Source organism: Cyclopterus lumpus, chromosome 8, assembly GCF_009769545.1.
Source record: "Cyclopterus lumpus isolate fCycLum1 chromosome 8, fCycLum1.pri, whole genome shotgun sequence".
Taxonomy (NCBI): Eukaryota; Metazoa; Chordata; class Actinopteri; order Perciformes; family Cyclopteridae; genus Cyclopterus; species Cyclopterus lumpus.
The window spans coordinates 3982136-4009525 of record NC_046973.1 but is presented as its reverse complement, the minus strand read 5'-3'; the positions used below and the strand labels follow the sequence as shown (position 1 = coordinate 4009525).

The window sequence follows — 27390 nt, the reverse complement described above, 5'->3', positions numbered from 1 at the left end:
TGCTTTTGAACTGTTGTGAGACTGGGATATTTTTCAGAGTGGAGGGTTCTGAGTTTGTGGCGAGTTGGTTTCTGGACTGAGCTGTTCCAGGATCAGTTCTATCAGTCTGGGCCCCTGCTTCAGGCCCCGAGGTGGTGCCAAAGGAGCAAATTAGATAAGTCTCATCTCCACGTCATGAGTCTACGATGAGGACAAAGTCCAGAACTAGCATTGATGAACGGCTGAGCTTTTCCAGTCTTTGTCAACATGGATGTGAACGAGGATTCAAACTTTGCAAAAGTTTAAGGGGAGCGAAATCCATTAAACACGTTTGTTAGACCTCAAGGATACACATAGTTTTGGTGAGGGGGGGAATATTATGTAAACATAACTTATTTACAAGAAAACCACAGGTGATGGCTAACAGTTAGCCTGAAGTTGTAAACGGGTCATGTTTTTTATGTCCTTGAGGTCTAACGGTTAATTTATTTCCTTGAAACATTTCAACATTTGTAAAGCTAATTCTGTAAATAACGAAAGAAAATGCTTTTTATTTTGATATCCATGTGCCTCGTCGTCTTCCTTTCAGCTTGTTAGCATATCGTTACAAACACAAATATTCGGCTCGTGTGCACGTTACAAACAAACAAACAAACATTGCCCCTCGACGTTCCTGACAAAAACTAGCACAGTAAGTGGAGAAAACATATTTAAAATGTGCTTTACAGTTTGGTATTGAAGACAGAAGAGTCCACATAAGTTGATTTTTTTCAAGCATTTATATTTATTTAATTGCTGAACTGTTTTCGATGTTGGCTTTGGCTGAACACGGGGGGCAGTTTATCCTTTGAAAACATAACAAAATAAAAATTCCACACGGTATTAAATAAGCTTTATGATGAATTCCGTGAGCCAGTGAAGGAGAAAGAAAACGAGCTCTTCAACCTTAGAAATAAAACGACGGAATAAAAGAGAACACATTTCACAAATCGCTGATTTAAGTTTCCTTCTACGTTTTCCAAAATGAAATGTGGACATGAGGGATGCACATAAACAGCCAACATCCTCAATCACTACCGCTGATGCTTTTGATTTGGTCCACGGGTGTCGTACAGTATTATTTCAAGCTTTGTTCATACACACCTGCACACTTCTCCTCCCTCCCGTAGCTCCTCCCCTTAACCTGCGGCTGCTGCCGGTGAGCGAAGATTGTGATCATCGGCAGCCGCTCCGAGGTCCTTGAGCTTCTGGTTTAGCAAAGACTTCAAGACTCGCGTTGCAATTTGGAGCTGCAAACATGCACAATTGCCTCCTGCAGCTATAAACTACTGTAAAATCATATAAATGTTCTTTAAAAGGACAACATGTGTGTCCTTGGGGCAGAGAAAGTCGGGGCCTTTGTGAGGTGGAGGATAGAAGGAGAGCTCTTAAGAGTCCTTGTTTCTGGTGAGAGACCCCGACCTGGAACTGGCTGGAGAGGGTGTGGATCCGACTGGCGGTTTTGAGGCAGGACTCAGATCTGGCTGAGCGGCAAGAACTTCTGGTAATAACTCTTGGTTACATCGATCATGAGGTCCTGCGTGCACTCTGGGAGCTCTCCTGAAAATAGACCTGAGAGAGAGAGAGAGAGAGACGAACACAGGTGAAGGCCGTGACAGGTGAACAGAAAGGGAGGGGTCAGGTGGAGGTTTGCGAGGTGCAAGCGGACCTGGGCATCCGGAGAAGACGGTAAAAGGCGGCACCACGGTCTCAGGAGGGAGCACCGTGTTGTCTAAGATCTTGCAGCAGTCCTTGAGCACACAGCGACGACCCTGCACACAAAACCAGTAAACAATAGATGCCGGCTGTTCAGAACAATAGAGCAGAAAGCGTCCCGATAGTGTTTGGAAAACTGGGCGAAGTTGGAGATTTGTTCTCACGAGGGAACTAGTTTCAGTTTTGACACTCAGTCTACACAACATTTATTGTATTGAATCACATCTTTACCGACAATCATGTGTCGACCAAAATCATTGAATAGTTACATCATGCTTTCAACATAATGAACTTATGACAAGAATATATTTTTTATATAAAAAAGGATGAATTTATAACAATCTACTTTTCCAGTGATAAGAGGTATAGTTTTCATTGTATTGTTCATATAAATGTAAATTCTGATTTATATAATAATATACATTTGGCAATGTAAATTTTGATTTATATAATATACATTTGGCTCCAGAAGCTGTTCATAGTGTTGTTTTCTATTTCTTTAAGAACAACACAGTGTTGCCAAAACACCAACGGAAAAAAAAAGACGATGCCGAATCCACTAATAGTTCCTGCTTTTTTAATATGACATACTATACTATGACTTCTTTTCTGACACACTTTACTATGACATTATGGCATGCTATTTAATATGTCCTTTTACAAGTTATTTTAATATAGTGTCAGAACAAAGGTCATAATAGCACAGTCAAGTACCGATCCTTTCAGGTCTATTTTGTTTTTATTAAGAGAAAATTAACTTGTAAATGGAAAAACAAAACAGTCTATATATCGTTTTACCACTTTATAAACCAGAATCAAGACATAATTATGCACAAAAGACTTTGTTGTTTAAATAACCATCATAAATTCTGCTCTTTCAGTTGTGTAATCCAACAACTAACAAGGCAAATGTAATTCAATGTGTTCTGCGATGACATTTAACTAAATTAATCAAATGTGATCCTTTTGTGTTCCAGGTCTGTCTCTGCTCTAGACGTCCTGCCTGCAGTCTGCAGCCGAGCACCGATCATCTGAACATGACTACCATGTGACTGTTTCACCACAGGCAAGAGGAGACACTGCTTCTGTTCATGTCTCTCTCTCTCTCTCCTGTGTCTGCATGGTTGTGTGTGTGTGTTTTTCATTCCACTCACTATGACACAGTTCTTGCCAATGTGGACGTAGGAACCTATCTGTGCTGCGTTGACCACGCAGTCCTCCTCGATGAAGACGTGGTCTCCGATGTGAAGCGGAAAGAACGCCACCCTGGAGTAGAGGTGGAGGTATGGAGCAGAGAAAGAGCGATGAAGAGCAACCGTTTTTTAATGGGCATGAAGCAACCAGAAATTAGGAACACAAAACAAATATGTCACACAAAGACAAGTACACATGTTGTACACCAGCTGAAACAATCAGTGGATACGTGGACACGGCGACTGACAGTCAAATCGATCTGCCATTAAAGAAGGATGCTTTACCCTTTGCTGAACTTTTGAATGGTGGTCGAATGACGCTCCTGCTCTTCACCACACAGTGTCTGCCCACCCTGACGTTAGCCAGGTCTCCTCTGATGATGCAGTCATTCATGACAATAGTCTGGAGGAGAGAACACACACGCGCATGCAATGTGAGCTGACAGCGTAAACTGATGACAACGTAACTGCATAATTCAGTTTGGTGCCTCTTTGGGTTTTTTCCCCCCTTACTTTGCCATTGAGTACGATGTTTTGACTCCCACACAGCACAGACTGTCTGCTCACTTTGTTACCGGAAGCCTAATAAACAACGACAGAAAGAGACAGAAACAATGATGTCAGTTATCCAGAGCCCAACGCCCTGTTTAGCTACGGTTAGCTAACTTAAATATCAAGCGACTAGCTAGCAAACAACGGATGAAAATCACAACATTACCGTTTCAATGTACTCTGCTTTGTTGTACAGTATTTCAGACAACTCCATGGCTGGGAATAAATATGATATATGCTAAAATAGTGGCGATAATCCAGTAATAATAATCCTCTTGTCTGTGTTGCTGTCTGCTCGCTCAGCTTCTTCTTCTTCGGCCGACTCTATGAATGTAGATTCAGACCATTTGAGTAGAGTGTCAAATCATCGATGGATTTCGTTTGGCCAAACACATGAACAAGTTCTCTGGTATATTCCTTATATTTGTGTTGAATCACGGAGGAGTTATACATGTATATGAAGTGTTTAATTAGTTTGCTCCCTGAGGTCATTTGGTAAAATAATCACCTAATTACCAACAGCTAATCCGTAATGTGATTCTGTTCTTGATTGGTCTCCTCTGGGCTGAATCCTCCTATTTCCTCTGCGATTTTCTATTTGACCTTTTATCAAAAATGAATCTTCATACACATTTTGTTGATAGTCTGTTTAGTAAATAACAAATAAAATAATGCACCCCCCCAAAAAAAGGACTTGATTTGCGCGCATGCGCACTGCGGATCCCTTGACCCCAGTTTCCTTCTTCGCGTTGCACGCTGGGAGCAAACAGTCACTTTTCATCCTCCGTCATGGCGGCTCGTGTCTTGCAGCAGTGCGTCCGCACGCTCGCCCGGCCCTCGCTGAGGCTTTCCTCCGTCAACCTGGCGGCCAGAGCCGCTGTGGTCCCGTCGGCAGCCCCCCACCGACCCGTCTCCTTCGCTGCCGACAGCCGGAGGACGCGGTGGCTCGGACTTAGCCCGGTGAGTCTCCGGTAACATTGAGCCGTCTGCGGCCTAGCGCTCGCTGCTGTGACCTACCGACGCCTTTCAAACCCGGGCGGGTTATAACCGAGCCCGGTAGAAGTTCACGAGGGCACGCGAGTAGTTTATCTCACCACGAGGGGGAAATCTGTCTGCGTGACATACGGACGGAAAGTCCACGAAACCTTGGAAGGGTTTAATTAGTTCATTACACAATAGCCATGTTTTGCTTGTTAGCTCGCGAGCTGCAACGTTGGTGAGTTCACTGACACTCTGTGTTGTTGTTCGTGTCTCACCTTCAGTCGAGATGATCACACTTACACACTATCGCGTTTTTTAACACTAAAAGCTGATTCTGCACGAGCTCATGGTTATATAATTTCATTTTTGAGTGTTGTGTTCGCTCGCTAATTACTGCTCATCTTGGTGCATGGAACATTTAATTCTATTGTTTATTCCATGTTACTTTAGTTAATGTGTGTCCCACAATAAAGAGGGTGTCCAGTTACAATCATACAACACATTTCACTAAAGGTGCTGTAGGATTCAGAGTATTAATGACAGCAATCCACTACTTATGAGTAGATGTCGTGGAGTTATTTACCTGAGCAGAGAAGGGAGTCATTATCCCTCAGTGTGTGATGTAGTTGCAGCTTCTGCAAGTTTTGGTTGAGATATTATTAATCATAGTTTGCCCTACGTTTCATCAAAAGGTGATTTTAAATAGGTCTTTAAACCGAAATGCATAGCCATTGATTTGCAATCGGAGCCCAAAATGCTCCCAATCTCGTATTTAGCACCTTTTTTGTTTTTTAATGGAGGCATAACAATTAAGAGAATAATTTAAAATATAAATGCATATAAATCCCTGGTAATGGGAGTGATAAACTCCAAAGACAGACACAGTAACTAATCATAAGCTTCAGACAATAGACGTTTTGAGTTTGTTTGAATGTGTCAGAGTTGTGACTGATCTCAGGTCAGGTTGTTTCATACAAGGTGACCAAACACCAATAATCTGAGATCAATACTAAATGCTGTAAGTAAGGGTTTGAAGTTATAAAGTCATGCAGTTGTTTGTCAGCGTAACCCAGGAAACGGTGTTACTGCAGTGTAACCTGGAAGAGAATGATGCAGCGCTCCAGACTGCAGCCAGACTGCGATTATTATAGTCTTCGAGTTACTTCTTCCCAAAGGTGTTTCTTTAAATGGGGTTTTGTCAGATGTCTGAAATTATTTTTGAGTTTAATACACTCTTAATATGTTTAAATGACTTGTACAATATACGTCAATAAATATCCCACTCGAGATTTCTTTTTTTAAGAGATTGTGAACGAGAAGCTAAATGAGACTCAAATGTTTTGACCCACAGACGGAAAGTGAGCATGAACTATATTTCTCTGATCGCCGCTTTCTCGCCCTCTGTGCGTTTTCCGTGACCTTGGTCGTCCCTGCTCCTGACCCCTCTTCCTCCTCAGATCCCCTCGGTGGGCGTGTTGTGCCGACAGTACGGGGACCTGCCCCCCCTCACCCTAGAAACCATCAAAGACCGCGTCCTGTACGTCCTCAAGCTCTACGACAAGATCAACCCTGAGAAGGTGAGCGGAAGCGAACGAGTCATCCATGAAACGTCAGCGGCTGCGAGAAATGTTTCTAATGTTCGTGTCGCGTCCTCGTTGCTCCGCAGCTGCAGACGTCCTCCCACTTCATGAAAGACCTGGGTCTGGACAGTTTGGACCAGGTGGAGATCATCATGGCCATGGAGGATGAGTTCGGTGAGTCGGCAAGTTGTGTTTAACTGTCCGTCTTAATCACACTTAAGAGTTTTATAAAAAAAATTCAGCCCTTTTATTTGTCTTTTTTAAGCAACAGGGCCAAAACCTCTGTGGTTGCATCTTCTCAAATGTCAGAACATTTGAGAAGATTTGAGAATTATTTCCAACTGAACATCTTTTACATTTTGGATGATGCAACTCATCTTAACGATGTCACCCAAGACCTGAACATTTGATTCTTTAGCATCTCTCAACATTTTATCGAAGTTTGAGGGAAATTAATTCACGAAAACAGATTATTTAATTATGAAAACAATCGTTAAGTTTATGATACATTTTAATTGCATGAAGCTGGTTAGTGGGATGTTCTTCATGTTGGCAGCCACAATCTCTGTGGTGTGTTCAAGTACATCTGGTTAATTGTGTGAGTTTCTCCCACAGGCTTCGAAATCCCCGACGCAGAGGCAGAGAAGTTGATGACTCCTGAGGAGATTGTACAGTACATCGCAGACAAGAAGGACGTTTATGAATAATGTTTTAGTTCAGAGGTAAGTTTGTCTCTTCAGCATTTATATATTTATATCACACATGCTGTTGTCCAGTCACTCATCGAGTGTTGTGTTTCTCTCACAGAGAGGTTGACCCCAGCGTGACCCCACAGGAAGTACATTCCCCCACTTCCTCCCCGTCAGCTGTTCTGTCCATTCTGGCATCTTGACGTCAAGCTGCAGCGTCTCGTGTTTGACTGTATTTAAATGAACATGTTATTTCGGAGCTCGGATATAAACAAAATATCAAAAATGGCTATAACACAGGTTTGAATTTATTTTTCTTTTTTCTTCCAGCTCCACAATGTGGTTCCGATGTATAATTTCTCACAAATAGATCAATAAATACACATGCTGTATATTTCTGTGTGTCGGCTGTGATATTCATTCCCGTTTAAATTTAATATCAAAAGGCCAGGTTTAGAAATAAAGTCTTGTAGAGTTTAAACAAGTTTCAGTCTGAAGGTCACATCATATGACATCTTGGATGAGACTTCAGGCCGACATTAAATAAAAGATCCACTGGTTTAATGTTTTAATTTACTGACATGTTGATTTAATTCTGTAGAAAGTATAGTGCGTGTGAATGATGAAAACAATAGGTTTAAAAAGTCATGAATCTTCCTGTAGTAGTCATCATTGTAAAGTTATTAAAAGAAAGTATAGACTTCTAAATTACATTTTTCTGGATGTTTACCATGTCTAATATTTCACCATTAGATTATATTTTACTTTATTCATCCCCAGGCGGAAATTACATGCAAACAAACATGTTTGCATATATAAAATAGCAGGGAATATTACATTTAAGAATTTAAATAAATGAGAAATTAAAGTGTATCTAAAGTATAAAGTGACAGTGGTGCGAGGTTTATTGATGTACATTTGAGGAGGATCTGGCCGGAGGTGATTAATATATTTTTGCCATACTATACCACTACTTTCGATACACTGACCTTATACAAATAGCTTTTAGGGGTCATTGATTATGTACTTAATGTGGTCTGAACCATCACTGTAGGATAACGGCTCTTGGTTTTCAGTGTACCGAGTTATTCACCTTTGTAGTTTTCAGACAACAATTTGACAGTTTTGTAATAAGCTCAGAAAATAAATTGTTTGCCAACTTAAGGCAAAAACCTTGCTTTAATATTTCAACCACTGGACATTGACTTCTTTGACTGTGCAGGGACTTTCCCAGGAGACACTACATTGACCAACTTAACCATCAGTGTTAATTATAAATTGTAGGCCTCATAAATAATACATCGGTCCTCCGGGTTCATTCGCTGTAGAACACGTATTTTTTGCATTATACTCAAGGATTGATCAATACTTCTTCCACCACTGGTTCAAATATATATATATTTTCTTACTTAATGCCAGTAGTTTCAAATAAGTTGTATTGAAAAGAACACTTACAATAGGAGTGAATTCTTGTAAATTAAAACATTGAATCTTTTAAAACCATTATAAAAAAAAAATCAGGTTACCGAGGACATAACACAGACGCATGATATCGTTTAAAATATAAACAAAAGGATTGAGTCGTTGTTAGTCTTTTATTGAGGGTTGTACCCAAGTTTTACAGCTTTGTATGACGGCTGCAGGAGCCAGAGGGTTACAAACAGTAATCAGTATACGAGTACAGCCAACAGAAGACCTACTACTTACTACTCTACACCTTAGTACAGATTCTCTTAAGAGCACTAAAATCCAGAAAAATAGGAGAAAAAAATACAGAACAAACCAAGCAACAAAAAAGGGAGAATAAAAAGGATTAAATGAAACCAAACAGACAGCATCAGAGGAGACATTCATTATTAGAGCACACTGGAGTTGGTTTTTCTATACCTTGTAATATCAGGCGACTTCGTTTTTTTTTTTGTCAATTTTTATACCCATACAAATAAAGATTGTCCTTCAAAAAAAGTGCAGTTTCCCCCGAAGTTTGAGATAAAATCCTTTGATGACCCGAGGAAGACGTTTGAAAATAAAAAGGTACTTCCCGTTTTGTTTGTAAGAGAGGAAGACGTCCCTCTCGTTGATTATAGACACTGTACGTTTATATTCTCATATATATATATATTATATATATAGTTTCAACAGTCTCCCAAAGCAATGTGCATAATAGGTTTACAGGTGATCCAACTACACACTGGATTGATAGAATCTCTATAAAAAACATCGTAGTTGTGTAAAATTTGCAGTTTCACCGGCCTCGGTCCCCTCGGCTCGTCGAGGAGACAAGCTGTGAAAGTAAAGAAATGGACTTTGCAAATCTCCACCCGTCCTCCTCTCCTGCTACAACTGGCCTGACGACGGTTGCTAGGTAATAAAGGTTTCTTCTTCTTGGTTATTATTATTATTATTATTAGTAGTAGTAGTACGATTCGACGATGGCACGACATGTTTTGAGGAATATTATTGGGAATCCCATCTAAACTGTGTTTTTAAAACATTTTTGGGATAGTAAGTTTTTTTTATTTTTTATTTTTTTTTAAAGAAAGCAAAAAACCCAAGGTGGACATGGAAGCCTGGGTTCAACACTCCACTGCATAGACTGCCCCGCCCCCCACCCCGATATCTCCACCCCCCCACATCTTTGTGCTGGTTAGACTAAAGCTTTTCAGGGTTTTTTGTTTGTGTGTATTAATTTAAAATGTAAAATGAAAAAAAAAAAAAAAAAAAAAAAAGACAGCAGATTCTCACAGTTTGCATGTTGTTGTTTTTGTGTCAGAAACAAACAGCCGCGGCGCTTTTGATCGACAGCGTTGGGCGCGTCATGATACAATATAGCGTTTGCTCACAGGATAGTTAAGTCAAGAGGGGAAAAAAACCAACAAAAACACAGCGTCACATTATTTTTCTTAAACATTTAAAAAGTAGTAGAGTATCACCAGCCAGCTTCCCTCCTCTCTTCCTAGCCTCCTTTCTTTCTCTCCTTCCCTCCTCTGGCCTCGTCGGGAAGCTGCTCGGCAGCCCTGGGGATTGTACGTTGCGCATGGTGGTTTTCCTCACGTCATCCTTTTGCAAATGACTTTTTTTCTTCTTCAAGCATTTAACATTGTCCAGCTTTTTAAATACACACATACACACTCCAACCCCCCCCCCCCCCCCCCCCAAAAAAAAAATCCCTTTCCTTCCCTCCTCGATTTGGCATGATAATGTGTTCAAGCATTCACACTGTTTCTGTACGAGACTGGGTTTTTGCATCTTCCAATGCACACACACACACACACACACACGCACACACACACACACACACACACGCACCAACAGTAGATTGGACCAGACAGAACAGAGCGAGATTTAGCTGGAAACCAAAAATAGTAACACATAAATGAGGCGTTTTACAGACGGTGCTCGTCCCTTCTCTTACAGCGGAGCCGCCTCCTGGGCCGCTCATCCAGGGTCAGTTTGTGTCCCACTAATTTGTTAAGGTAAGGATACTGAGGAGGGACAAAACTGCTCCCAGATCAGCGCCGGGAGAAGCAGAATCAGAATGAATGAAGTGTATAATATCAAGCGCGTAAAGGGAACACGGACTATCCGGAGTTCAACTTGCGACCGGGCCTCATGTCAGTTTTGCGTTTCCTCTCCTTGTAATTAAGCTTAGGAGTTGGAGAGGGAGAGCTGATCCTGGATAAGCCAGTGGAGTGGGAAGCGTAAATCCCGTGTCCCTGAAAAGCCAGAAGAAACAGCCAATCACAAGTCACATCCCTGTGCCTGAGTCGCTACAGGCTGATCCAGAAGCCCCGCCTCTTTTCAGTCAAGCTCGCTGAGACGCGAGCGTCTCCACGTCGTGAGAACCGGGCGCGGCCAGAACCGCGGTCCAATAACGATTCAAAAATCACATAAAACGATGAGCAGTGGTTGGTTTGAGTTCATTTTTCCACGTTCGAGGCTCAGGCCGCCATTATTTTTTTTAAACCTTTTTTAAAAACTGTTTTCAGCTACATTCTGGGTCGGGTCAGAGCGGCGTGGCGAAGGTCGCCGCTCTGACCGGCCGGCCCAGTGAACAGGGAGACGTAAACCTGGAGGGGAGGACGACGGCCCCCCTCACTCTTCTCTCGCTCCCTCACTGGGGCCAACAAAGCACCATCTTCTCTAGTCGCAGCACACACACACACGCACGCACGCACGCACGCACGCACACTACCCTGTCACTATACTCTGACGCATCATCTCTCTCTGACGGACCTGAAGATCCAAACTACACGAGCAAAGCAAAGTGCAAAATCCAAAGGCTCCTCAGTTCAAATTGTCAAAATTAAAGTCAACTCAGAAATAAATGACAACCACGGTTCAGATGTTCCACACATTTGTTAAACAAGACGAAAAAAAAATAAAAACAAAACACAGATATAGTTTAAGCAAAGAGATCTGGAATTAAGTAAACTAATATTTGTTGTATGATTGAATTATTTGGTACAGAGCAGTTCAATACTGGCACACACACCGCTGTCTAATACTCAAGGTTCTGTTTCACTAGCAGGCTTTCAAGTTGTTAAATATTCATAACTAAACTTTAAAAACAACTTCAGCCAACTTACTTCTGAAATTAAAATCTATATTGGAAGGGGAAAACACACACACACACACACAGGCTTAACACAGAGTAATTACACGATGAAGAAAAGAGATTAAGGTCCATGGCTTCGCTAATGCTGACTTCTCGTTCGGGCACTCAGAAGCTTTTTTTTTGTTTTTCCCCGATAATTGTGCATCATAGTAACTAAACAATCACTGGTAGATGGGTAAATCTATTATTCACACATGTAATTTTTGTTGTTGTTGACGAACACCACAGATGGATTTACATTCACGCTGTTCTCACACACACACGGTCAGGAACTTGTAATGAGTACGACCCCCTCCCCCCCTCCCCCCACTCAAAAGAAAGAAAACAGTACAATACAATCATATACTATTTGTAAACAGGTAGAAGCCACTTGACTTGTTGTTGCATCTTCGGACACAATTAGGATCAAGGCAATGAAATGTGGACGACTTTTGCACTGTTAAAATATTATCTTCAACCAAAGCGAACAGGTTTTTTTTTCTTTCATCTTTTTTTTCTTCTTTTTCATAACACCATTTGTGGCAATGAGAGCATTTAAAAAAGAAAAAAGAAGAAGTTATATTTCGCATTTTGTTGTACTTAATGAAACATTTCAAAACATTTTGTGACACGGGGGAGAATGATAATAATAATAATAATGAAAAATGCCTCTCGGTAGGCCATGTGAGAAGCTACAGTATGCATAGATACAGGTTTGCCTTTCTCTTGGTTTAGAAGTCTGACACGACATTTTCCACTGACAGTCACACGCGCACAATAAACACTCTCCACTTTTGATTCTTACATCAGTGGAGTGGAGGAAGAAGAGGAGAGAGGGAGCGTTGGGTTTTCTGCCGCCCGTCCTCCACCCCCCCCCCCCGCATTAGGACCCCCCCATCCCTCAAAGACAGCATATTGAAAGCAGTGTGTTGAGCTTCTCCAGCTTAAAGCAGTTATTTGGCAGAGAAAATAAAACTTACAGACCTATACATAGTTTTCAGTGCTAGAAGTTGGATTTTCCTTTTCCTACAAGGAGTAGTAGTTTTTTTTTTTAAATTCACCTACATGGGGGGGAAAACTGGCTTGATTTCCTGAGAACCATTGCTGGTTATTTAGCAGACAAAGAGGAATAGTTCAAATAACCAACGCCATGGCCAAAAACACTGATCCGAATTCCCAGAGTTACAAAGCATCGTCTTCATCCTCAATAAGAGTTTTAATTTTTTGTAGTTTTTCCTTTTATACATTTTTTTAAACTTTTTTTTCTGTTTTTTTTTTTTTTTTGTTATTGAGTATTTTCTATTTTATTCTATCTTCTCTTTAAAATGAAGAATGAACACACGTTCCGCCTCCTAAGTCTTGTAAACAAGAGGTTGCAGTGTGGCACCTCCAAAACATTGAAAGCCTATTCTGAAAGTGCTGTTTCCCCCCTGCCCACTAGGGGGCTAGTGGGAGGGCTTGCTAGATAGACCCCGCCCCCTACCCTGGGGTGGGCGGGGCTTGCTAGTCCCAGCTGCGGCTACAGTCCTTTGCACTGCAGAGCTCAACGTTCTTTAGTTTTAAAACAAAATTGGTGCAATACTTTTTAATGTCACTTTTTTCTATCACCAGATATCCTCCTAAGTCAGCTTTTATTCTTCTTTAACTATCTGTTGATCTTGAACTCCACGACAACGCAGTAAGGTAGGCGTGCCAAGGCAGAGAGGAGCGCACACATACTCTTTCACGCACGCAGTCGCACACACAAAGTACTTCCACGCACATACGTGCGCGTGCACGCGCATACACACATACATACGGTAAGGACCTCAATGAGTAAACAGCTACACTGGAAAAACTGGCTGCTCCCTCTATATTGCAGATTATATATACTGAGAAAAAACCACATTCAGTGCAAAGTTAAAAAAGCTCATACTCCAACATTGTCAGCAAACAAATGCAAAAAAACAACAAAGAAAACGTTAAAAATGAAAAGAATTGGAATTCAAATAAACATGACGAATGAAACAAAAAATATATATATAATAATAATGAGCTCGATTGAAGCTTTTTTCGGTCTGAAAGAGCACTACCTGGAAGCAAATATTCATCCGTTCACATTATAGAATTGGCCTGCATGATTCAAGTATTCCGACTGATATGTTTTTGGGCTAAAACAAAGTGGACATATGTGCAGAGAGAGAAACGTAACTTGTTTTCCACAGGGGTGACCCCTTTTGTTGTACATCTTGTAAGTGAGAAAGAGTCCGACTAGTGCCATTGCGTTTTTTTTACTACTTTTTTCCCCCCCATTTTCTTTCTGCTGATTATTGATAATTCTCTACTGACCCTTCCCCAAGCCTGTTTGATTGGCAGGCGGTTCACATGGAGTCCCCACCGCCTGTCAGGTGATCCACCGGGAGGAAGGAGCTGATTGGAGAAGGGCTGCTAAGCCTCCCTGCCTCGGTGCCACTGGGGTTCCCCCACAGGCTACTGGAATAGTTGGGCCCACCCCAGAGGGAGGAGCTGTGGAGATCGCTGCTGTTCCACTGGTTGGGTTCAGGAGCGCGGCTGGGAAAGGTGTGAGACTGATCCATTCTACTCTGAGAGGAGCCAATGGCCTGCCAGCCGGAGGAGGGAGTGGCCAATGACTGCCCTTGTGCAAAGAATCGGTTGATTTCCTCCTCGCTGGCAAACTCGGCCAGAATCGTAGTGTTCCCCAAAACACACCTGCAGAGAGACCACAGGTGAGACAAGAGATACAGAGAGCGTTGCTCCAAAACATCTGGATTCTGTAGTAATCAGTGTCAATAATGACATTCCTTCCTTAACCCCGAGCGTGTTCTGGGAGCATTACTCATCTAAATACACTTTTAAAGTGGTGCACCATGTCAGAGGAATAGTGAGGTTAAAAACTATCAAAAGTTTAGATCTGAGATATTTAGACAGAGAAAGCTTTGGATGGATTTATTTAGAATAACGTGCCATGACAGCTATATCCTCTCTTCATAAAGCGCCAGCTTGCACCTGCTCGTGTGTTACAATGAAGCTGCCTGTACACATGAAAAGCAATTGACGACCTCCAGGAGAACTCTAGCTCAGGAAATCAGGCCTGTGTCATTGCCCGCCTGTAATATTCAACTGCAGCACGGTTAACTTTAGTGCGTCTAAATGATGGATGAGATTACGCGGGCTGCATTGATTTCCAATCATCCCTCCAGCCATCGACTCGATTGTTTTCGTGTGTCTGATGTACTTACATGTGCAGGCTCTTCTGGGCCTTTGCGGCCTCGTCCTTGGAGCTGTAGCATACCACGGCGTTACCGTGCGGCAGGTTGAGGTGGAATGTGATCAGAGGGCCGTGCTGCATGCACAAGGTCCTCAGGGTGGAGCCGTCAATCTGTGAGGCAAAGAGAACACGCACAACGTCGTTAAGCAAATGCTGACCTAAAACAAAACAGATGAAGCATCAAAACATTAACAGAAGCATGTCAGAAACTACTTGTTCTTTGATAAGTTGAAGGTACGAGTCCGTTTACTTAAAATCTTCACGGTAGAAGTTAAAATAAATTCACTTTTGGTTGAATTCAGGCAACTGAGGCACCAAGTTTTTTGTTCTCAACTGCAACACAGAAGCGCTTTGACGCTCCGATTCACGCCTCCTCCTGCCGACGCTCATGGGTAATGTAGTGTTTTGAATCATCTGCCACGACGGATGATTAACATGCGGAACTCAGATTTATCAGAAGCAAAGTTGAAAGAATCGATTCAGGTGCCAATAATGTAAACTTGTCCATTAGTACCTGAGGTGTGAGATTTCTCAGAACCAGCCATTGGCTTCTCCCTGAGCTGCTGCTGCTGTCGCCCCAACTGGAACCTGCCGATACGAGTGGGAGGGTAGAGGTTAGATGTGTCCTCCAGCAATGCAACATGAGAAACAACTGCCCCATACTTAGACGACTTCATATGGCAAGTGAGTTGTTGACCTCATACTCAAGTTATTATCTGTGATGCATATTTCTCTTTCTGCCATTGAGGGTCGTCTCCTCACTTATATTAAAAGGGTAGAGTACCGTATTTTCCGCACTATAAGGCGCACTTTAAAGCCTTTCATTTTCTCAAAAAACGACAGTGCGCCTTATAATCCGGAGTGCCTTTTTTATGAATTAATTCTGGCTGTGCTTACTGACCTCGAAGCGATTTTGTGTGGTACATGGCGCTCTGTCAAAATGTTTTGTCAGGAGCGTCGCGGAGTAATACATACTGTGCTTCGCCATAATATTACAGTGTGTGTATAAGGACCCCAAAATGGCACCTGTGAAGAGACACGCTTACGACGCGGACTTCAAACTCAAGGCTATCAGTCACGCAGTAGAACATGGGAATAGAGCCGCTGCTCTCACCAGGTGTGTATCTGGACTCAGAGGAGCCCCACCCTCCCAGCCTCAGGGCAGAGCCATCCCAGCCGGAGGAGGCAGAGCTGGGCTTCTGGCTGGTGAGGCCGGGTGGTGGTCTGGAGGGGGCCGCCACGGAGAGCGCCTTGGGAGGCAGGGGGACCTTCCACAGCTCATGGGCCAGGGAGGAGTTGGACACAGAACCGCCGCCGGGAGACCACTTTGACTCACTGGGTCTGGCTGCAGGGAGAGAGAGAGAGAACAACATGAAACTTCTTGTCCATTTTCACACAGCAGTCAGCCGTCCTGCAGACGTTCACACATTTTGTCATTTTGTCCAACAGTAAAACTACGAGTCTCAAACCAACATGGGCGCATACCTGAAGTGCTTTGTGCTGTACTGGTGAGGGAACCGCTGTGGCTGGAGGCACGAATGGATGACCAGGCACTGTTAGAAGGCATCGTGGTGTTCAGTGATGAGGATGGCCCTGAGAAACAGAGAGAGACGGGTCAGTGACTGTGGAAGCATTCGATCAAATCTGAATCTAAAGCATTGGACCAAATATTTGACCGCCTGAAGCTACAATCTGAGCAGCAAAACGGATGCAAAGTTGATTTAAAAGCAAATCTGAAGCCATTACAAGTGTGGCTTATTTGAGTTATACAATGTTATTTGGAGCTAGAGACAAAATCATGTCTCTATTAAGTGTTTAATAGGGCTCACAAAAAGACTTGGAGGTGAAGGCTTAAAACTGAGCACATACTTCCTTTTAGGACGCAGACAGTATTGTCTTAGACACACAATTCATTGCTAAAAAATGGAAACATTTTTTTTTTTTTTAAAAAGGGGAAAAACATTGGATGAGAGATATAAAAGATGTGAAATGGACATCTTTCAACAAGTAGTTTGTGTGACCTACCGTTGTTCCTGTCCCTGAGGTGGTCTGTGTCACGGACGGTGTTGATGGAGAGGGAGTTGATGACACTGCCGGGGGTCATGTAAGGGTCGGTCTCAGGGTCAATGTTGGGGTATCCTTTCCACGGCTCCCCGGGCCGGAACTCTGCACACACACACACACACACACACACACACAGACGGCGATTAGCAGTTTCCAACGCAAATCTTTCGCGTCGTTTGTTCGTGCTTGCGGAAGCTTGCGTACCTGGGGGCCAGGTGACAGTGTTTCCATGGGGCGGGGGGGAGTTGGCACGGGGTGGCCAGCCATCGCCCACCGAGCCCATTGATTGGCCGGGAGGACTCAGGGGAGATGGGCCGGGAGACAGGAAGTCATAGAAGGGAGAGTCCTCCAGACGCAGCCCAGACGACATAGCACCTGTGGGACGAACGCAGAGAAATACGAGGAATCAAATCGACTGCAACTCATCTGTTGGATTTTACGTCATAAGTTGCACGATTACATCTTTTATATACATTTTAGATTCAAAATGTGTCAGCATTTGTTTTTAAATATAGCACCCTGTCTTGTCCGGCATTAAGAGCATGGCTCATGATAACTGAACATTTTATATATCGCAAGGCCTTCAATGCGGTTAATCCACATTTCAAGTCTACAGAAGGAGAGTTTGCAGGAAGATAAAAAACATTTCAGTGTTTGCCCAAATGCACTTAGACCACCATAAACAAAAGTTCCCCTCCCGGTCTGCACCCTAGAAGAACATGATCGCCTCTGCTAAAGACAACCGCTGCATAAACAACTCTGATGGCCCTTTTAATAACAGGTCACTCTGATGCTACAGCATGAGCCGTCACAAACACAGGTTCTTCCGTACCAGGTTTGCTGTTCTGCTCCAGAGGGTCAGTAGCCCAAAGTTTCTTCAGTCTGGACTGGGGCTCTTTGTAGCCCACAGCTCCGCCACCACCCATGTCCAGGGGTACATTCAGGTTAGAGTTCAAGCCTGAAGGAAGAAGAGACATTCCTATCATCAGTACTAACACAAAAAAAGGTAGTTTACACCTTTTTAAAATGTGGGTAGAGATACATATTTAAAATATTACTCTACAAAAATCGAACATACTTAAAGGGAAATTGCTGAAGGGTCCGAGAGCAGCAGCTTCCTTCTGCATCTCAGGGGTGTTGTGGGACATGTAGTTATCCAGGTAGGGTTTGTGTGGCGGGGCCTGTTTCAGCAGGGAGGGGTCCAGGTGCCGTGGCGGCTGCATCATCGATGGAGACGAACCAATAGGACGCGTCTACGGGCCGGAAAGAAACCAATTAAATGAGGCAACATCACAGAGACAACTCTGTTTTATGAAATGTATTTGGTTGCAATGGAGCAGGACTCAGAGGGATTTTTAGACACACACCTGTTCAGTCGGTCGTCCCACAGGCATGGCTCTCTGGCTCTGAGCTTTTTGCTGTTGCTGCTGCTGCTGCTGCTGCTGGAAGAGAAGACGCTGCAGACAGACAAGGAAAAAAAAGTGAATAAAAGCAGTTTGACGATTATTTGGTATCTCTGAGAATAAGTTTGGCAAGACATTTTCTGCATTGTAGAATATATTTTAAATATATTTGTACTCTGATTGATGGAGTAACAAATATGAAAGGCTGCAAGGGAACAATGTAGACGGCTCACATACAACATGTATGTGCACTGAATGTTTCCATCACTCTACCTGTAACTGGCTGATCTGGTTGAGCTGTGACAGCTGGCTGAACTGGTTGAGCTGGGAGAGTTGATTGAGCACAGCCACCTGCTGAGGGCCAAACAGAGGGTTCAGACCTCCGTTACCTCCTGAATACTTCAACAGGGATGGAGGCACCTGAACACAAACAATTTGTATATTATACACATTTATATAATATCACTCACATTGCCTTGTGAAATAAAGGTAAAACGCAAATCAAACCATGGATGAGACTCTCACAGGCTTGAAAACGTTACATAATAAAAAGTAGACGCAAAAGGCATCCGATTGAAACGCAAACAAAAAAACATTGTTTGATGTGGGTTTTCTACCTGAGAGGGCAGGATGGGTGGAGGCACTTGGTTACGGAGGTTGGGTTGGGGGGGGACCTGGGACTGGGGGCCGCCTCGGCCCTGTGCTACGCTGCTGCCACCAATCATAGGGTTTACATTCTAAGCAGGGAAGACACAAAAACACAAATAATCAAACGACTTGCAACAAGCTGCGATATGCAAATTAGGACAAACTATGAATCAAATCTTTTTGTGGCCAACTACCATTCAACACGATGTTAGTGTTGACAAAAACAGTTGTCACCTGTGCACAATTTAAAAAAAACAATATTCTATTACGCAACGCTGGTTATGAATTGTGCACAACACGTCTCTTGATATCTCTTCGTGCTTCACTAAATTGGTGTTGCATATTTTTTTTAAGTATGCGCATCTCTTGTAAGCTTATTTTTGTTTTTATTGTTTTTCTTCAAGCAACGTTGTCACGGTTAGGGTCGCAAACCCCATTTTCTAATCATTCACATTTGTTAGAGCTTCAAGACAACATCCTCTTCATCCTTCCACACTCACCTGCCGAGCGGCCCCAGGACTAGAGTGAGCAGGAGATGGCCCAGAGTCAAGACAGGGGATAGGCTGACCAGAATTGGAAGGGGAAAAGCTCATGCTTTGATTGGAGGAGAGCTCATCCGAAGCCGGGTTATTGTAAGCAGAGGGGGAAACGGACAGCTGCAGAAGCAAGGCCAGGTGCACAGCAGATGGACGGCAAGCACAGAGGGACAGGAAGCACATCAGCAGCCAGCGAAGTGCAGAGAGAGAGAGAGAGAAGGAGAGAAGAAGGGAAAGAGTTAATTTTGCAGAAGGAGAGCGGGAGAAGGAAAGAGCGGGTGACGCGAGTGTGAGGATAGAGGAAGCAACGGGTTAAAGAGTAAAATAAATGGGACGAGTAGGAGAGAAGTAAGCGATGGGAAGGAAAGGAGTAGAAAGAGAGATTGTAGCACCAGAGGATTAGAGTCAGAATGATGGAAACAAAGATAAGAGTCAAGCGGCCTTAAGTGAAGGAAAGCCAGACAAACCCAAAGCAGCTTTATGCAGAACTACGCAAGGGAATTAATCATTATTGCATAATTACAAATCACTTGCCAATCTATAGATTTATATTACCATTAAGCATTAAAGTGTGCACATTTAATTTGGTTTTGTCGCTTCCAAGTGAAAGGGTCGAACTAATAATTAATAATGATGAGATAAAAGCATGAAATGAAGCGTCCCTTTCAATAGTCCAGTCATCAAATGCAGTGTGTTAGAACAACCACTGTGGGGCACAATAGAGCCGAGAGACATTTGAGGCAGATGACTCGCTCACGACTACCTCACAAACACCACAACGGCAGAGAGAGCTTGACATGTCATCTCGTTTTCACACAGCGGAGCTCGTCTATTACCGGCCCATTGAGTGCCGGTGCAGCCCAACCACACAGCTGCTGTGTTCTCAAGCCCCCGTATAGGAGGGAAACGTCGACGTCTGTGCATACCTTTTCATAGTAAGGGCTGCGATCCATGGCAAAATCCTTGTGGAGCTGGTGTCGAGACCCGGGGTTCTTCCCCATTACTCCATTATAGTCGCCCATACCGCCCATGTCCATACGCTTGTCCTGCACCATCCCTGCTCCGGTCTTCATGGAGTCGTCAGGAGAGTCTCTCTGCAAAGGGGAAAGAAAATCATTAAACTATTGCATTAATTCATGCAAGAGTGTTAATACATTTTAACTTCACAGTAGAGGGAAATGCAGTTGAATCGCATCGCTGCACATGAACAAAAAGGTGTTTACCACCGCAGCTTTAAAATTAACAGGTGTTTCCTGGTGGCAACTATAGTTTAAAGACACTAAAATGAAAGTGAAAGAGAGCAATAGCAAAAGAACGAGAAATGATACTTACAGAGAAGTTCATGCTGTTGAACTGGTTGATGAAGGGTTTCATCCAGGGTTCATCCTGTTTGTTGACTGGTTTGTTCATCTGAAAACAGAGCAGACCAAAGGATCAGAACGAGAGACACTTTAAGCATTAGCATTGTCACCTTTTTAACCAATTGCCTTTCAAGTGTTTCTTTAGGATTGAAAAATAAATGGCTAAAACGACTCAAAACTGTAAACCAAATCATGACGTGTTTACTTCAATGCACGGTGTTTGTTTTTGTTTACCCAAAAAGACACGGTGAACAAACCTTGTTTGAGCATTTATGCTTGTAGCTCCAGGTGTTTTGGTCATGTGACCGGTTGTCTTGCTGGCTGTTGCTCCACATGCCAATCTCCACCTCCTCTTCCTGGTCCCAGCTATTGCCCATGGACGCCTCCTCTCCACCCCATGTCTCCATGGGCTTGGGACCTGGAGCTACTAAGAACGTAATGACAGAAGAAGAAACTGAATATACACTTATGATATACATTTAATACACTTACTACAGGGGATCTCGCTCTCTCTCATACAGATCAGATGAAGGTTTTTGGTAAATATTCATGTGTGCACCTACCAGACTTATGCTGGCCGTTCCATCCAGGCCCAGGCTCTCGGTTATCCCTGTTGGGATCTTCCCAGGTGGAGCTGGTGTCCATGGGCTTCCCCCAGGCAGACGTCCCATTGTCCACTTTAACAGGTGGAGCAGGAGCAGGTTCCCACGTTGAGGACTCCTTCTGGGGGAAAGGCTCGCCCCAAGCTGGAGGAAAAGAGGAAGGGACCCATTAGAATGAGGATATACGTTCTGAACCAATAGTGTTTTGCATTCATTTAATTGATCATCGTCATATTTAGACTTGAACAAACAGGAAGCTCAAATACACACAAGAGCATTACTTTCTCAACCCTCTTTTGTTTCTCGACACTAGCTCAGCCTGAAATATGTTGATCCTTAATCCTAGAGGCATTTCAGCGAGCTAGAGTAGCTACAGTCACTCTCCCTGAAGTGTTTAACACACAACATTCAGCCTGCAGAAACAACAATGTCACCGTATTTGGCCTGCGTCTATCCATACTTTGTTTAGTGTCACATTACAACCCCTATGGCCAACCATATAACAGTTACAGATTACTGTGTTTGTGTGTCATGAAGAGCCATTTAGCGAGATGGTTTTGTTTGTTGTCCTCCCCGATATCAGCTTTCCTGTTAAGGAGCCATATTGATATTGTTTGGACGCTCACAGTTGAAGGCAACACATTCTAAATGTACCTACTCTACTCTTTCATATTCACGTTGATGCCGCCGGGTCACATTGTTTTTCTCTGTTGGAACAGAGCTAGGGGAGAGAGCCCTGCTCTCGCCCCTGGGGAACCCCGCATCGACACGCTTATGTAAGTGTTGTTTACTTTAACTCCTGTGGGTGTGTAGCTGTGTGCCAATATGCACTTTCAAAATCCAAGACTACATGTGTTCAAGTGCTAGTTCAAAAAGACTCTCATTACAGCTGACTACCCAGACGCGCTGCTTTCTCCCTACATAGGAGGCGCTTGGGGAAATGCCAGGGATTCCTCCCCCTGTAAAAATAGGACAGATCATCGGGTGGCCTAGGGCTCCAGTGTCCCTCATGTGACAGCGCACGCGAGCACAGAACACAAAGAGCCACGCACCCGCAGCCGAACAGACATGCAAGAATTAGACGCACACATACATGCATGTTATAAGGCAGATGTGTATGTTTGCTGTACATTCAGCAAGGGGGACACACACACTGTAACCCTAGCCGCAATCTATTGCTCTGTTTATGTAGGTGCGTCAGTTGATCCAATAAAAGGGGGGGGATGTTAAACGCAGTGTGTGCGTCGACATGTTTATGCGTGTTTGACAAGTTGTAGATTCTAAGACCGAAAGATATTTCATAAACAAAATCCAGATTCAAGGGCCTATTTTGAGTGTTGCTTTTAACACATCTACGGCATTGACCCACTTTTAAATGTTCTTTTTTTCAATCTTTTTTTTTTTGGCACAATGATAAAACTACAATCATCTTACATTAATAACAATGTCATTACAGTATCTGGCCAGTCTGCCCCACCCTTCCACTTTGCTGCTCCAGTTCGCTCGCTAGGCAGCAACCCTGAATAACAGCAACCACCCCTCCCCTCTGAGCCCATTTCCACAGAATAGCTGCTGCTGCCTCACTCGTTCAGGTTTTCACATCTTGCATTGGAACCATTCCTATTACTAAGCCACCAGACATCCTCCTCTGCCACTCATGGTCTACCTCTCTCTCCCTCTCTCTCTCTCTCAAACCCAACAAAAGCCAGTGTTTCTACAGCAAGCAGAATTGGCAGGTGAGAGAGAAAGGGAGGAGGGGGAGAGGAAAAAAAAAAAGGCGGAGAAGAGGAAAAAAATAAAAAAATCGATGCTCTTGGCATTCCAAAGGGATGACTCAACCGGCTTTACAAAAAGCCTTCAACACAGACAACACCGTAGGGAGGTGGGGGAGAATGGCTGTGCATGTTTGTTTTCTCTCTCTCTCCGTGCAAATTGGGTATCCTTTTGAATACATTTGTGAATGTGAATATGCAAACTTTTATGTGTTTGTACTGTGTAAATCCTTTTAAGACCTTATTTCAGCTATCTCTCTAAAAAAAAGTGTGGGTGGGACTTCAAGCTTTTTATCCATTCAAGGTTTACAGACTGCACCAGAAGGCTTGCATTTGCACATTGTACCACTTTGAAATACTGGCTCATGTCCTAGCATTTTATTTAAATCTCAATATCAAACTATACAAAAACATTCATTTAAGCTGCATGCTGATCCACCCAGACTGTGCATGTTGTCAGAACTGTTAATTTGAAAATATGCAGAACTAAGGAACTGATAGACTGACTTTCATTCAAGAGTAACTATTAAGGATCCCCCTGCAGGCTAAAAACTACTGCACATCTAAAGAATGATGAGATCTGTGGTAGACTGGCTTTCACATCCATCTAAGCCTACTCTATAAAAGGAAGCAGGTGTGACTCAGCAATGTGAGTATTGTCATCTTTTTTGTTAAATGTATGCGAGTGTTAAGAGGGGTATAAGTTTAGTTTATACATCACTATAGAAATCAATTTGGCTTCATTTAGCCTCAGTCTGCTCCGTCTCAAACATAAAGGTGTGCACGTGCTTGAATTATGTGTGCATATATTTAACATACTAGAACTGCAGCTTTTGTCTTGGGCGTGAGGCTGCATGGGTTGAGGAGGAGGAGCAGGATGAGGATGAGGGTGAGGAGGAGGCGGCATCGAGTTGCGTGCTGGGTGGGACTGGTGCTGAGTAGACGGGCCCACAGACTCCTGGTCCGATTGGCCAGACCGGTTCCTCATGTTGACGGCTCCACCGCTACGTTTGACTGGGAAGAAAGTTGAATTACACGTTGAGAAGCCGGGACTTTCATATGGTTTTGTTCAGGTTTTGCAAAGCTCCTTTTTTAAAGAAATGCACGAGTGTTTACCGGGTTCTCCCCAAGCTGCGGTCCCATCGTCGATCTCCGTCCGTCGACGAACGGACTCTGGAGAAGGCTCCTCCCACCCAGTTGTCACTTCCTCCTTCGTGCCTCCTGCCGGTATGGGGCCTCCTTGCCAGCCTAAGAATACAAGTGAGGTATAAATCGTATCTCCTCCTATTTAACTTTCTTGCTATACATTTCCAAAACCTTTACTAAAATTGCATTTTGGTGCATGAAGCATTCCTTAATTAAACACAGTCATGCAACTAATAAAGACTCAGAAATAAAAGGCAGGGATTCTGATAGGGTAAATAATCAAAATAAGTACCTGTGGGCTTGTTGGGGGCTTGATTGCCTCGAGACATGTTGGATTCAGGACCTTTCCCCCACTCGTTAGAAGGCTTAGGATTCGGTTCACCCCAGTTCTGGGCTCCGTGGTTGTTCTTCATTGGCTCTCCCCAGCTCTGGTTGTTACTCTGAGGATTGGGTTTGTGGACTGAGTCGCCCCAGTTGGAGCCCGGGTTCGGCGTGCTCTGGTCTGGAGGATTTGATCCTCCGCTCCCCACCCAGGTGTTGCTGCTGCTGCTGGTGTTGTTGGTTCGGCTTGACTCGTTCCAACATCCAGAGCCTGACCGGTTGCTGTCGCAGCTCGCACCTTTTTGAGGCTCCCCCCAGTGGTTTTTGCCCCCTGCTCGGGCGCCATCTCCACCATTACCCCAGCGTTCACTGCCATTTCCACTGTTGGATCCCCAGCCCTGCTGCGGTTTGGGGGCATTAGTCCACGTATTGGACCTAAACACAAACGATGACAGTGATCAGTGAGGCATAACTACATTTACCACAAACACTACTTCTGCGATGGCATCATCAGTATTTCTATAATTCCCAAAAATCAATTACCGGTCATCTTTGTTTGCGTTATTGCTCCAGGTGTTACTGTTGTTGTTGTTGTTGCTGCTCCCCCTATAGCTGGAGCCATCGTTCCAGCTACTCTGTCCACCTCCACTCGCTGGCCCAGATGTTGGCCGCTCTCCCCAGCCAGAACCTCCTGGGCCCGAGTTTCCCGGCCCACCACCCCAACCTGCAAATACATAAAAAGATTGATCAATCTTTTGCCTAATTTATCTGTCTAAAATGGTAATTTGTGCTCTAAATCTTTGTTCTATAAAATATATTCAAACAAAGGTTTAATAAACATTATAGTTTTACCTCCAGAGGTTTGGGAGGGAGCTGCCGGTGTCGCTGTGCCCCATCCGGAGCCTCCGCCGCTATGCTTTCTTTCGTCTCCTTTGGGTCCTTGGACTCTATGGTTAGCAGAAGAATTGACATCCCAGGAGGTGTTCTGCCGTATGGGCGTCTGTCCCCATCCAGTGTTGGACAGAACCCTCGGGTCCACGTCGGTCTGGGGGACAGCTGGTACTGCTGTTGGAGGATCGCTAACTTTCCTGCGATTTCCTCCTTTTGGCTGGCTGCTGTCTCTGTCCGAGCTGGATCGGCCTCCGGAGCTCTCTGCGCTTCCCTCACTTCCTCCAGTGCGACCCCAGCCTCCAGTGACACTCCCCAGGGCATGGCTTCCACCTCCTCCACCTCCTCCACCACCTCCTCCCATGCCCATGGCGTCATCCTCCAAGCTCTTCCAGCCATTGTTGGCAGAGCTTCCTTTATGACTTCCAGGATCTGGATGGTTGTTACCAGGAGGTACTGATCCCCATTCTCCATTTGACGTCTTGTTGTTAGATGCAGAAGAGGACGATGATGAAGAGGAAGAGGACGATGCGCTGCTCCCCCAAGGGCGAGGTACCCCTGCTGAAGGGCCCATTGTAGTTTGGTTGCCATTTCCTGGTGTTTGGCCTGCAGAACCTGGGATTTGATTCGAGCCGATACCCCAGGACAAGTTGCTCTGAGGCTGGTTTGGATTACTGGCGGGCCCCTGGTCCCAGCGTGGGGCCAGCATGCTATTGTGGTTATTATTACTCTTGTAAGCAGCAGTAGAGGATATTTGGGGGTTCCCGGTCTGCATTATGGCAGGGTTTGGGGGGTTCACAGTGTCTGCATTTGGGGTGCCCTTGTCTCCAGGGTAGGTAGTTGCACCCCAAGGTGTACCGAAGGCCCCAGGACCGCCCGGTTCTCCTTGAGGGTGCTGGGGGGCTGATGAGGAGTTTCCATTGGCCAGCGGAACCCCATTCCCTCCTCCAACAGAGCTCCAGGAGCAGTCCCCGCTGAGCTGGGGCGAGGCGGTAGAGTTTGGTGGACTAGAGGTCATTGTGGCGTTAGTAGTAGTAGTCGTAGTAGTATTCATCATAATAGTGTTATTTGGTCCATTGGATTCAGTGTTAAGGTTGGTAGGCTGTAGGCCACCATTTCCACTGTTGCTGCTTCCTAACACCTTGCTGCTTGCTGTACCATTATTCACCTCAGCATCTTCCATCATACTGCTGCTGTTTGGAGCTGCCTTGCCTCCCCAGCCCAGTACGGGGCTCTGCTGGGGAGCTAGACCAAGTTTGGAACTCATCCCCTGAGCCTGTGGAGGCCGTTGGCCCTGGGACACTGGGCTTGGATTCTGCGGCCAGGCACCGTGGTTGGCATTTGGGTTTAAAGTGTTTGGATTTAACCCTCCATTGATGCAGGGGGTGCTTCCGCCTGTGGTGATCATGTTGCTGCCCCATACACCACCATTATTGACGGGCTTGTTGTTGTGGTTATTGCTGCCAATACTGCTGGATCCAGCCACATAGTGGGAGGACCCGGTGATGTTATTTCCGTTATTTGCACCGCTGATGGTTCCGATCCCTCCACCGATTACCTGACGACTGTTCCCGTTGCTGTCTCCATTTACTGAAACGCCGACCATCATGGCAGAAGTCACTACAGAAGAGGGAGAGGAAGCCGTAGAAGACACAGAGGAAGAAGCATTTGCTGACATCATCATAACTGTCGTCACAGCGGCGAGGTTTTTCTCTGAGCCGACCGAGGAGCTAGAGTCTGCGTCCATGCATTCTGATGCCAACTCGGGGTCTGATCCTGACCCGCAACCAGAAGAGGAAGACGAGGAAGAGCAAGAGAACGAAGAGGAGGAGGGAGGCCAAACGGAAGAGTTGGTTGAAGACGGGTTGTTGGGTTTGTCGGCGCTTCCGTCCACTAGGACTTTGCTCCAGTTGCTGTTGCCGTCACTGCTGCAGGGAGAGCCAGAGGACCAGGGGGAAGTCTCATACTGCGAGTCCAAGCCAGGATGCTCCAGACCTGGAGAGAGAAAGGGTGGACATAGCAGGGGATAGGGTTGGATTAAATATTTTAAAAAGC

The 27390-nt window shown here is 44.4% G+C and overlaps 3 protein-coding genes across 6 annotated transcripts in view; 1 reads left to right on the top strand and 2 right to left on the bottom strand.

The window, feature by feature from the left end:
• Positions 1–739: 739 nt before the first annotated feature.
• dctn5 (dynactin 5) lies at positions 740–4165 on the bottom strand. The gene is made up of 7 exons (XM_034539331.1): positions 3988–4165; positions 3646–3803; positions 3441–3509; positions 3213–3330; positions 2889–3001; positions 1688–1790; positions 740–1590 (listed from the first exon to the last, which is right to left on the bottom strand). Exons 2-7 carry the CDS (start codon positions 3691–3693, stop codon positions 1493–1495), a joined length of 549 nt encoding a protein of 182 aa, XP_034395222.1. The 5' UTR covers positions 3694–3803; positions 3988–4165; the 3' UTR covers positions 740–1492.
• A 70-nt stretch (positions 4166–4235) lies between these two features.
• ndufab1b (NADH:ubiquinone oxidoreductase subunit AB1b) lies at positions 4236–7123 on the top strand. The gene is made up of 5 exons (XM_034539328.1): positions 4236–4439; positions 5918–6037; positions 6127–6214; positions 6656–6762; positions 6848–7123. The coding sequence occupies exons 1-4, from the start codon at positions 4269–4271 to the stop codon at positions 6745–6747; spliced, it is 471 nt and encodes a 156-aa protein (XP_034395219.1). The 5' UTR covers positions 4236–4268; the 3' UTR covers positions 6748–6762; positions 6848–7123.
• A 1186-nt stretch (positions 7124–8309) lies between these two features.
• The window catches only part of LOC117734936 (trinucleotide repeat-containing gene 6A protein-like), a 32968-nt gene continuing 13887 nt past the window's right edge, over positions 8310–27390 (bottom strand). For 2 of the 4 annotated variants that reach the window (XM_034539292.1, XM_034539293.1), the window contains 21 exons: positions 25300–27330; positions 24991–25171; positions 24419–24882; positions 24097–24228; positions 23800–23994; positions 21170–21352; positions 20864–21033; positions 20578–20655; positions 20172–20339; positions 18679–18798; positions 18335–18481; positions 18026–18115; positions 17737–17911; positions 17491–17616; positions 16863–17033; positions 16620–16760; positions 16080–16187; positions 15709–15939; positions 15109–15182; positions 14566–14705; positions 8310–14035 (listed from right to left, as the gene is read on the bottom strand). In XM_034539292.1, the coding sequence (XP_034395183.1) occupies positions 13687–14035; positions 14566–14705; positions 15109–15182; positions 15709–15939; positions 16080–16187; positions 16620–16760; positions 16863–17033; positions 17491–17616; positions 17737–17911; positions 18026–18115; positions 18335–18481; positions 18679–18798; positions 20172–20339; positions 20578–20655; positions 20864–21033; positions 21170–21352; positions 23800–23994; positions 24097–24228; positions 24419–24882; positions 24991–25171; positions 25300–27330 (5474 nt within the window). In that variant the 3' untranslated portion in view covers positions 8310–13686. The remainder of the gene's footprint in view (positions 14036–14565; positions 14706–15108; positions 15183–15708; positions 15940–16079; positions 16188–16619; positions 16761–16862; positions 17034–17490; positions 17617–17736; positions 17912–18025; positions 18116–18334; positions 18482–18678; positions 18799–20171; positions 20340–20577; positions 20656–20863; positions 21034–21169; positions 21353–23799; positions 23995–24096; positions 24229–24418; positions 24883–24990; positions 25172–25299; positions 27331–27390) is intronic. The other 2 variants (XM_034539295.1, XM_034539294.1) reach the window with 2 other exon arrangements.

Excerpts from the sequence above, each read along its gene's own strand:
- dctn5 (XM_034539331.1), bottom strand. The coding sequence starts at position 3,693 with ATGGAGTTGTCTGAAATACTGTACAACAAAGCAGAGTACATTGAAACG. Across the intron at positions 3,510-3,645 it reads AAGCAGAGTACATTGAAACG|GCTTCCGGTAACAAAGTGAG; the intron begins GTAATGTTGTGA and ends GTTGTTTATTAG. Across the intron at positions 1,591-1,687 it reads CGTCTTCTCCGGATGCCCAG|GTCTATTTTCAGGAGAGCTC; the intron begins GTCCGCTTGCAC and ends TCTCTCTCTCAG.
- ndufab1b (XM_034539328.1), top strand. The coding sequence starts at position 4,269 with ATGGCGGCTCGTGTCTTGCAGCAGTGCGTCCGCACGCTCGCCCGGCCC. Across the intron at positions 4,440-5,917 it reads GGTGGCTCGGACTTAGCCCG|ATCCCCTCGGTGGGCGTGTT; the intron begins GTGAGTCTCCGG and ends CTTCCTCCTCAG. Across the intron at positions 6,215-6,655 it reads GGCCATGGAGGATGAGTTCG|GCTTCGAAATCCCCGACGCA; the intron begins GTGAGTCGGCAA and ends TTTCTCCCACAG.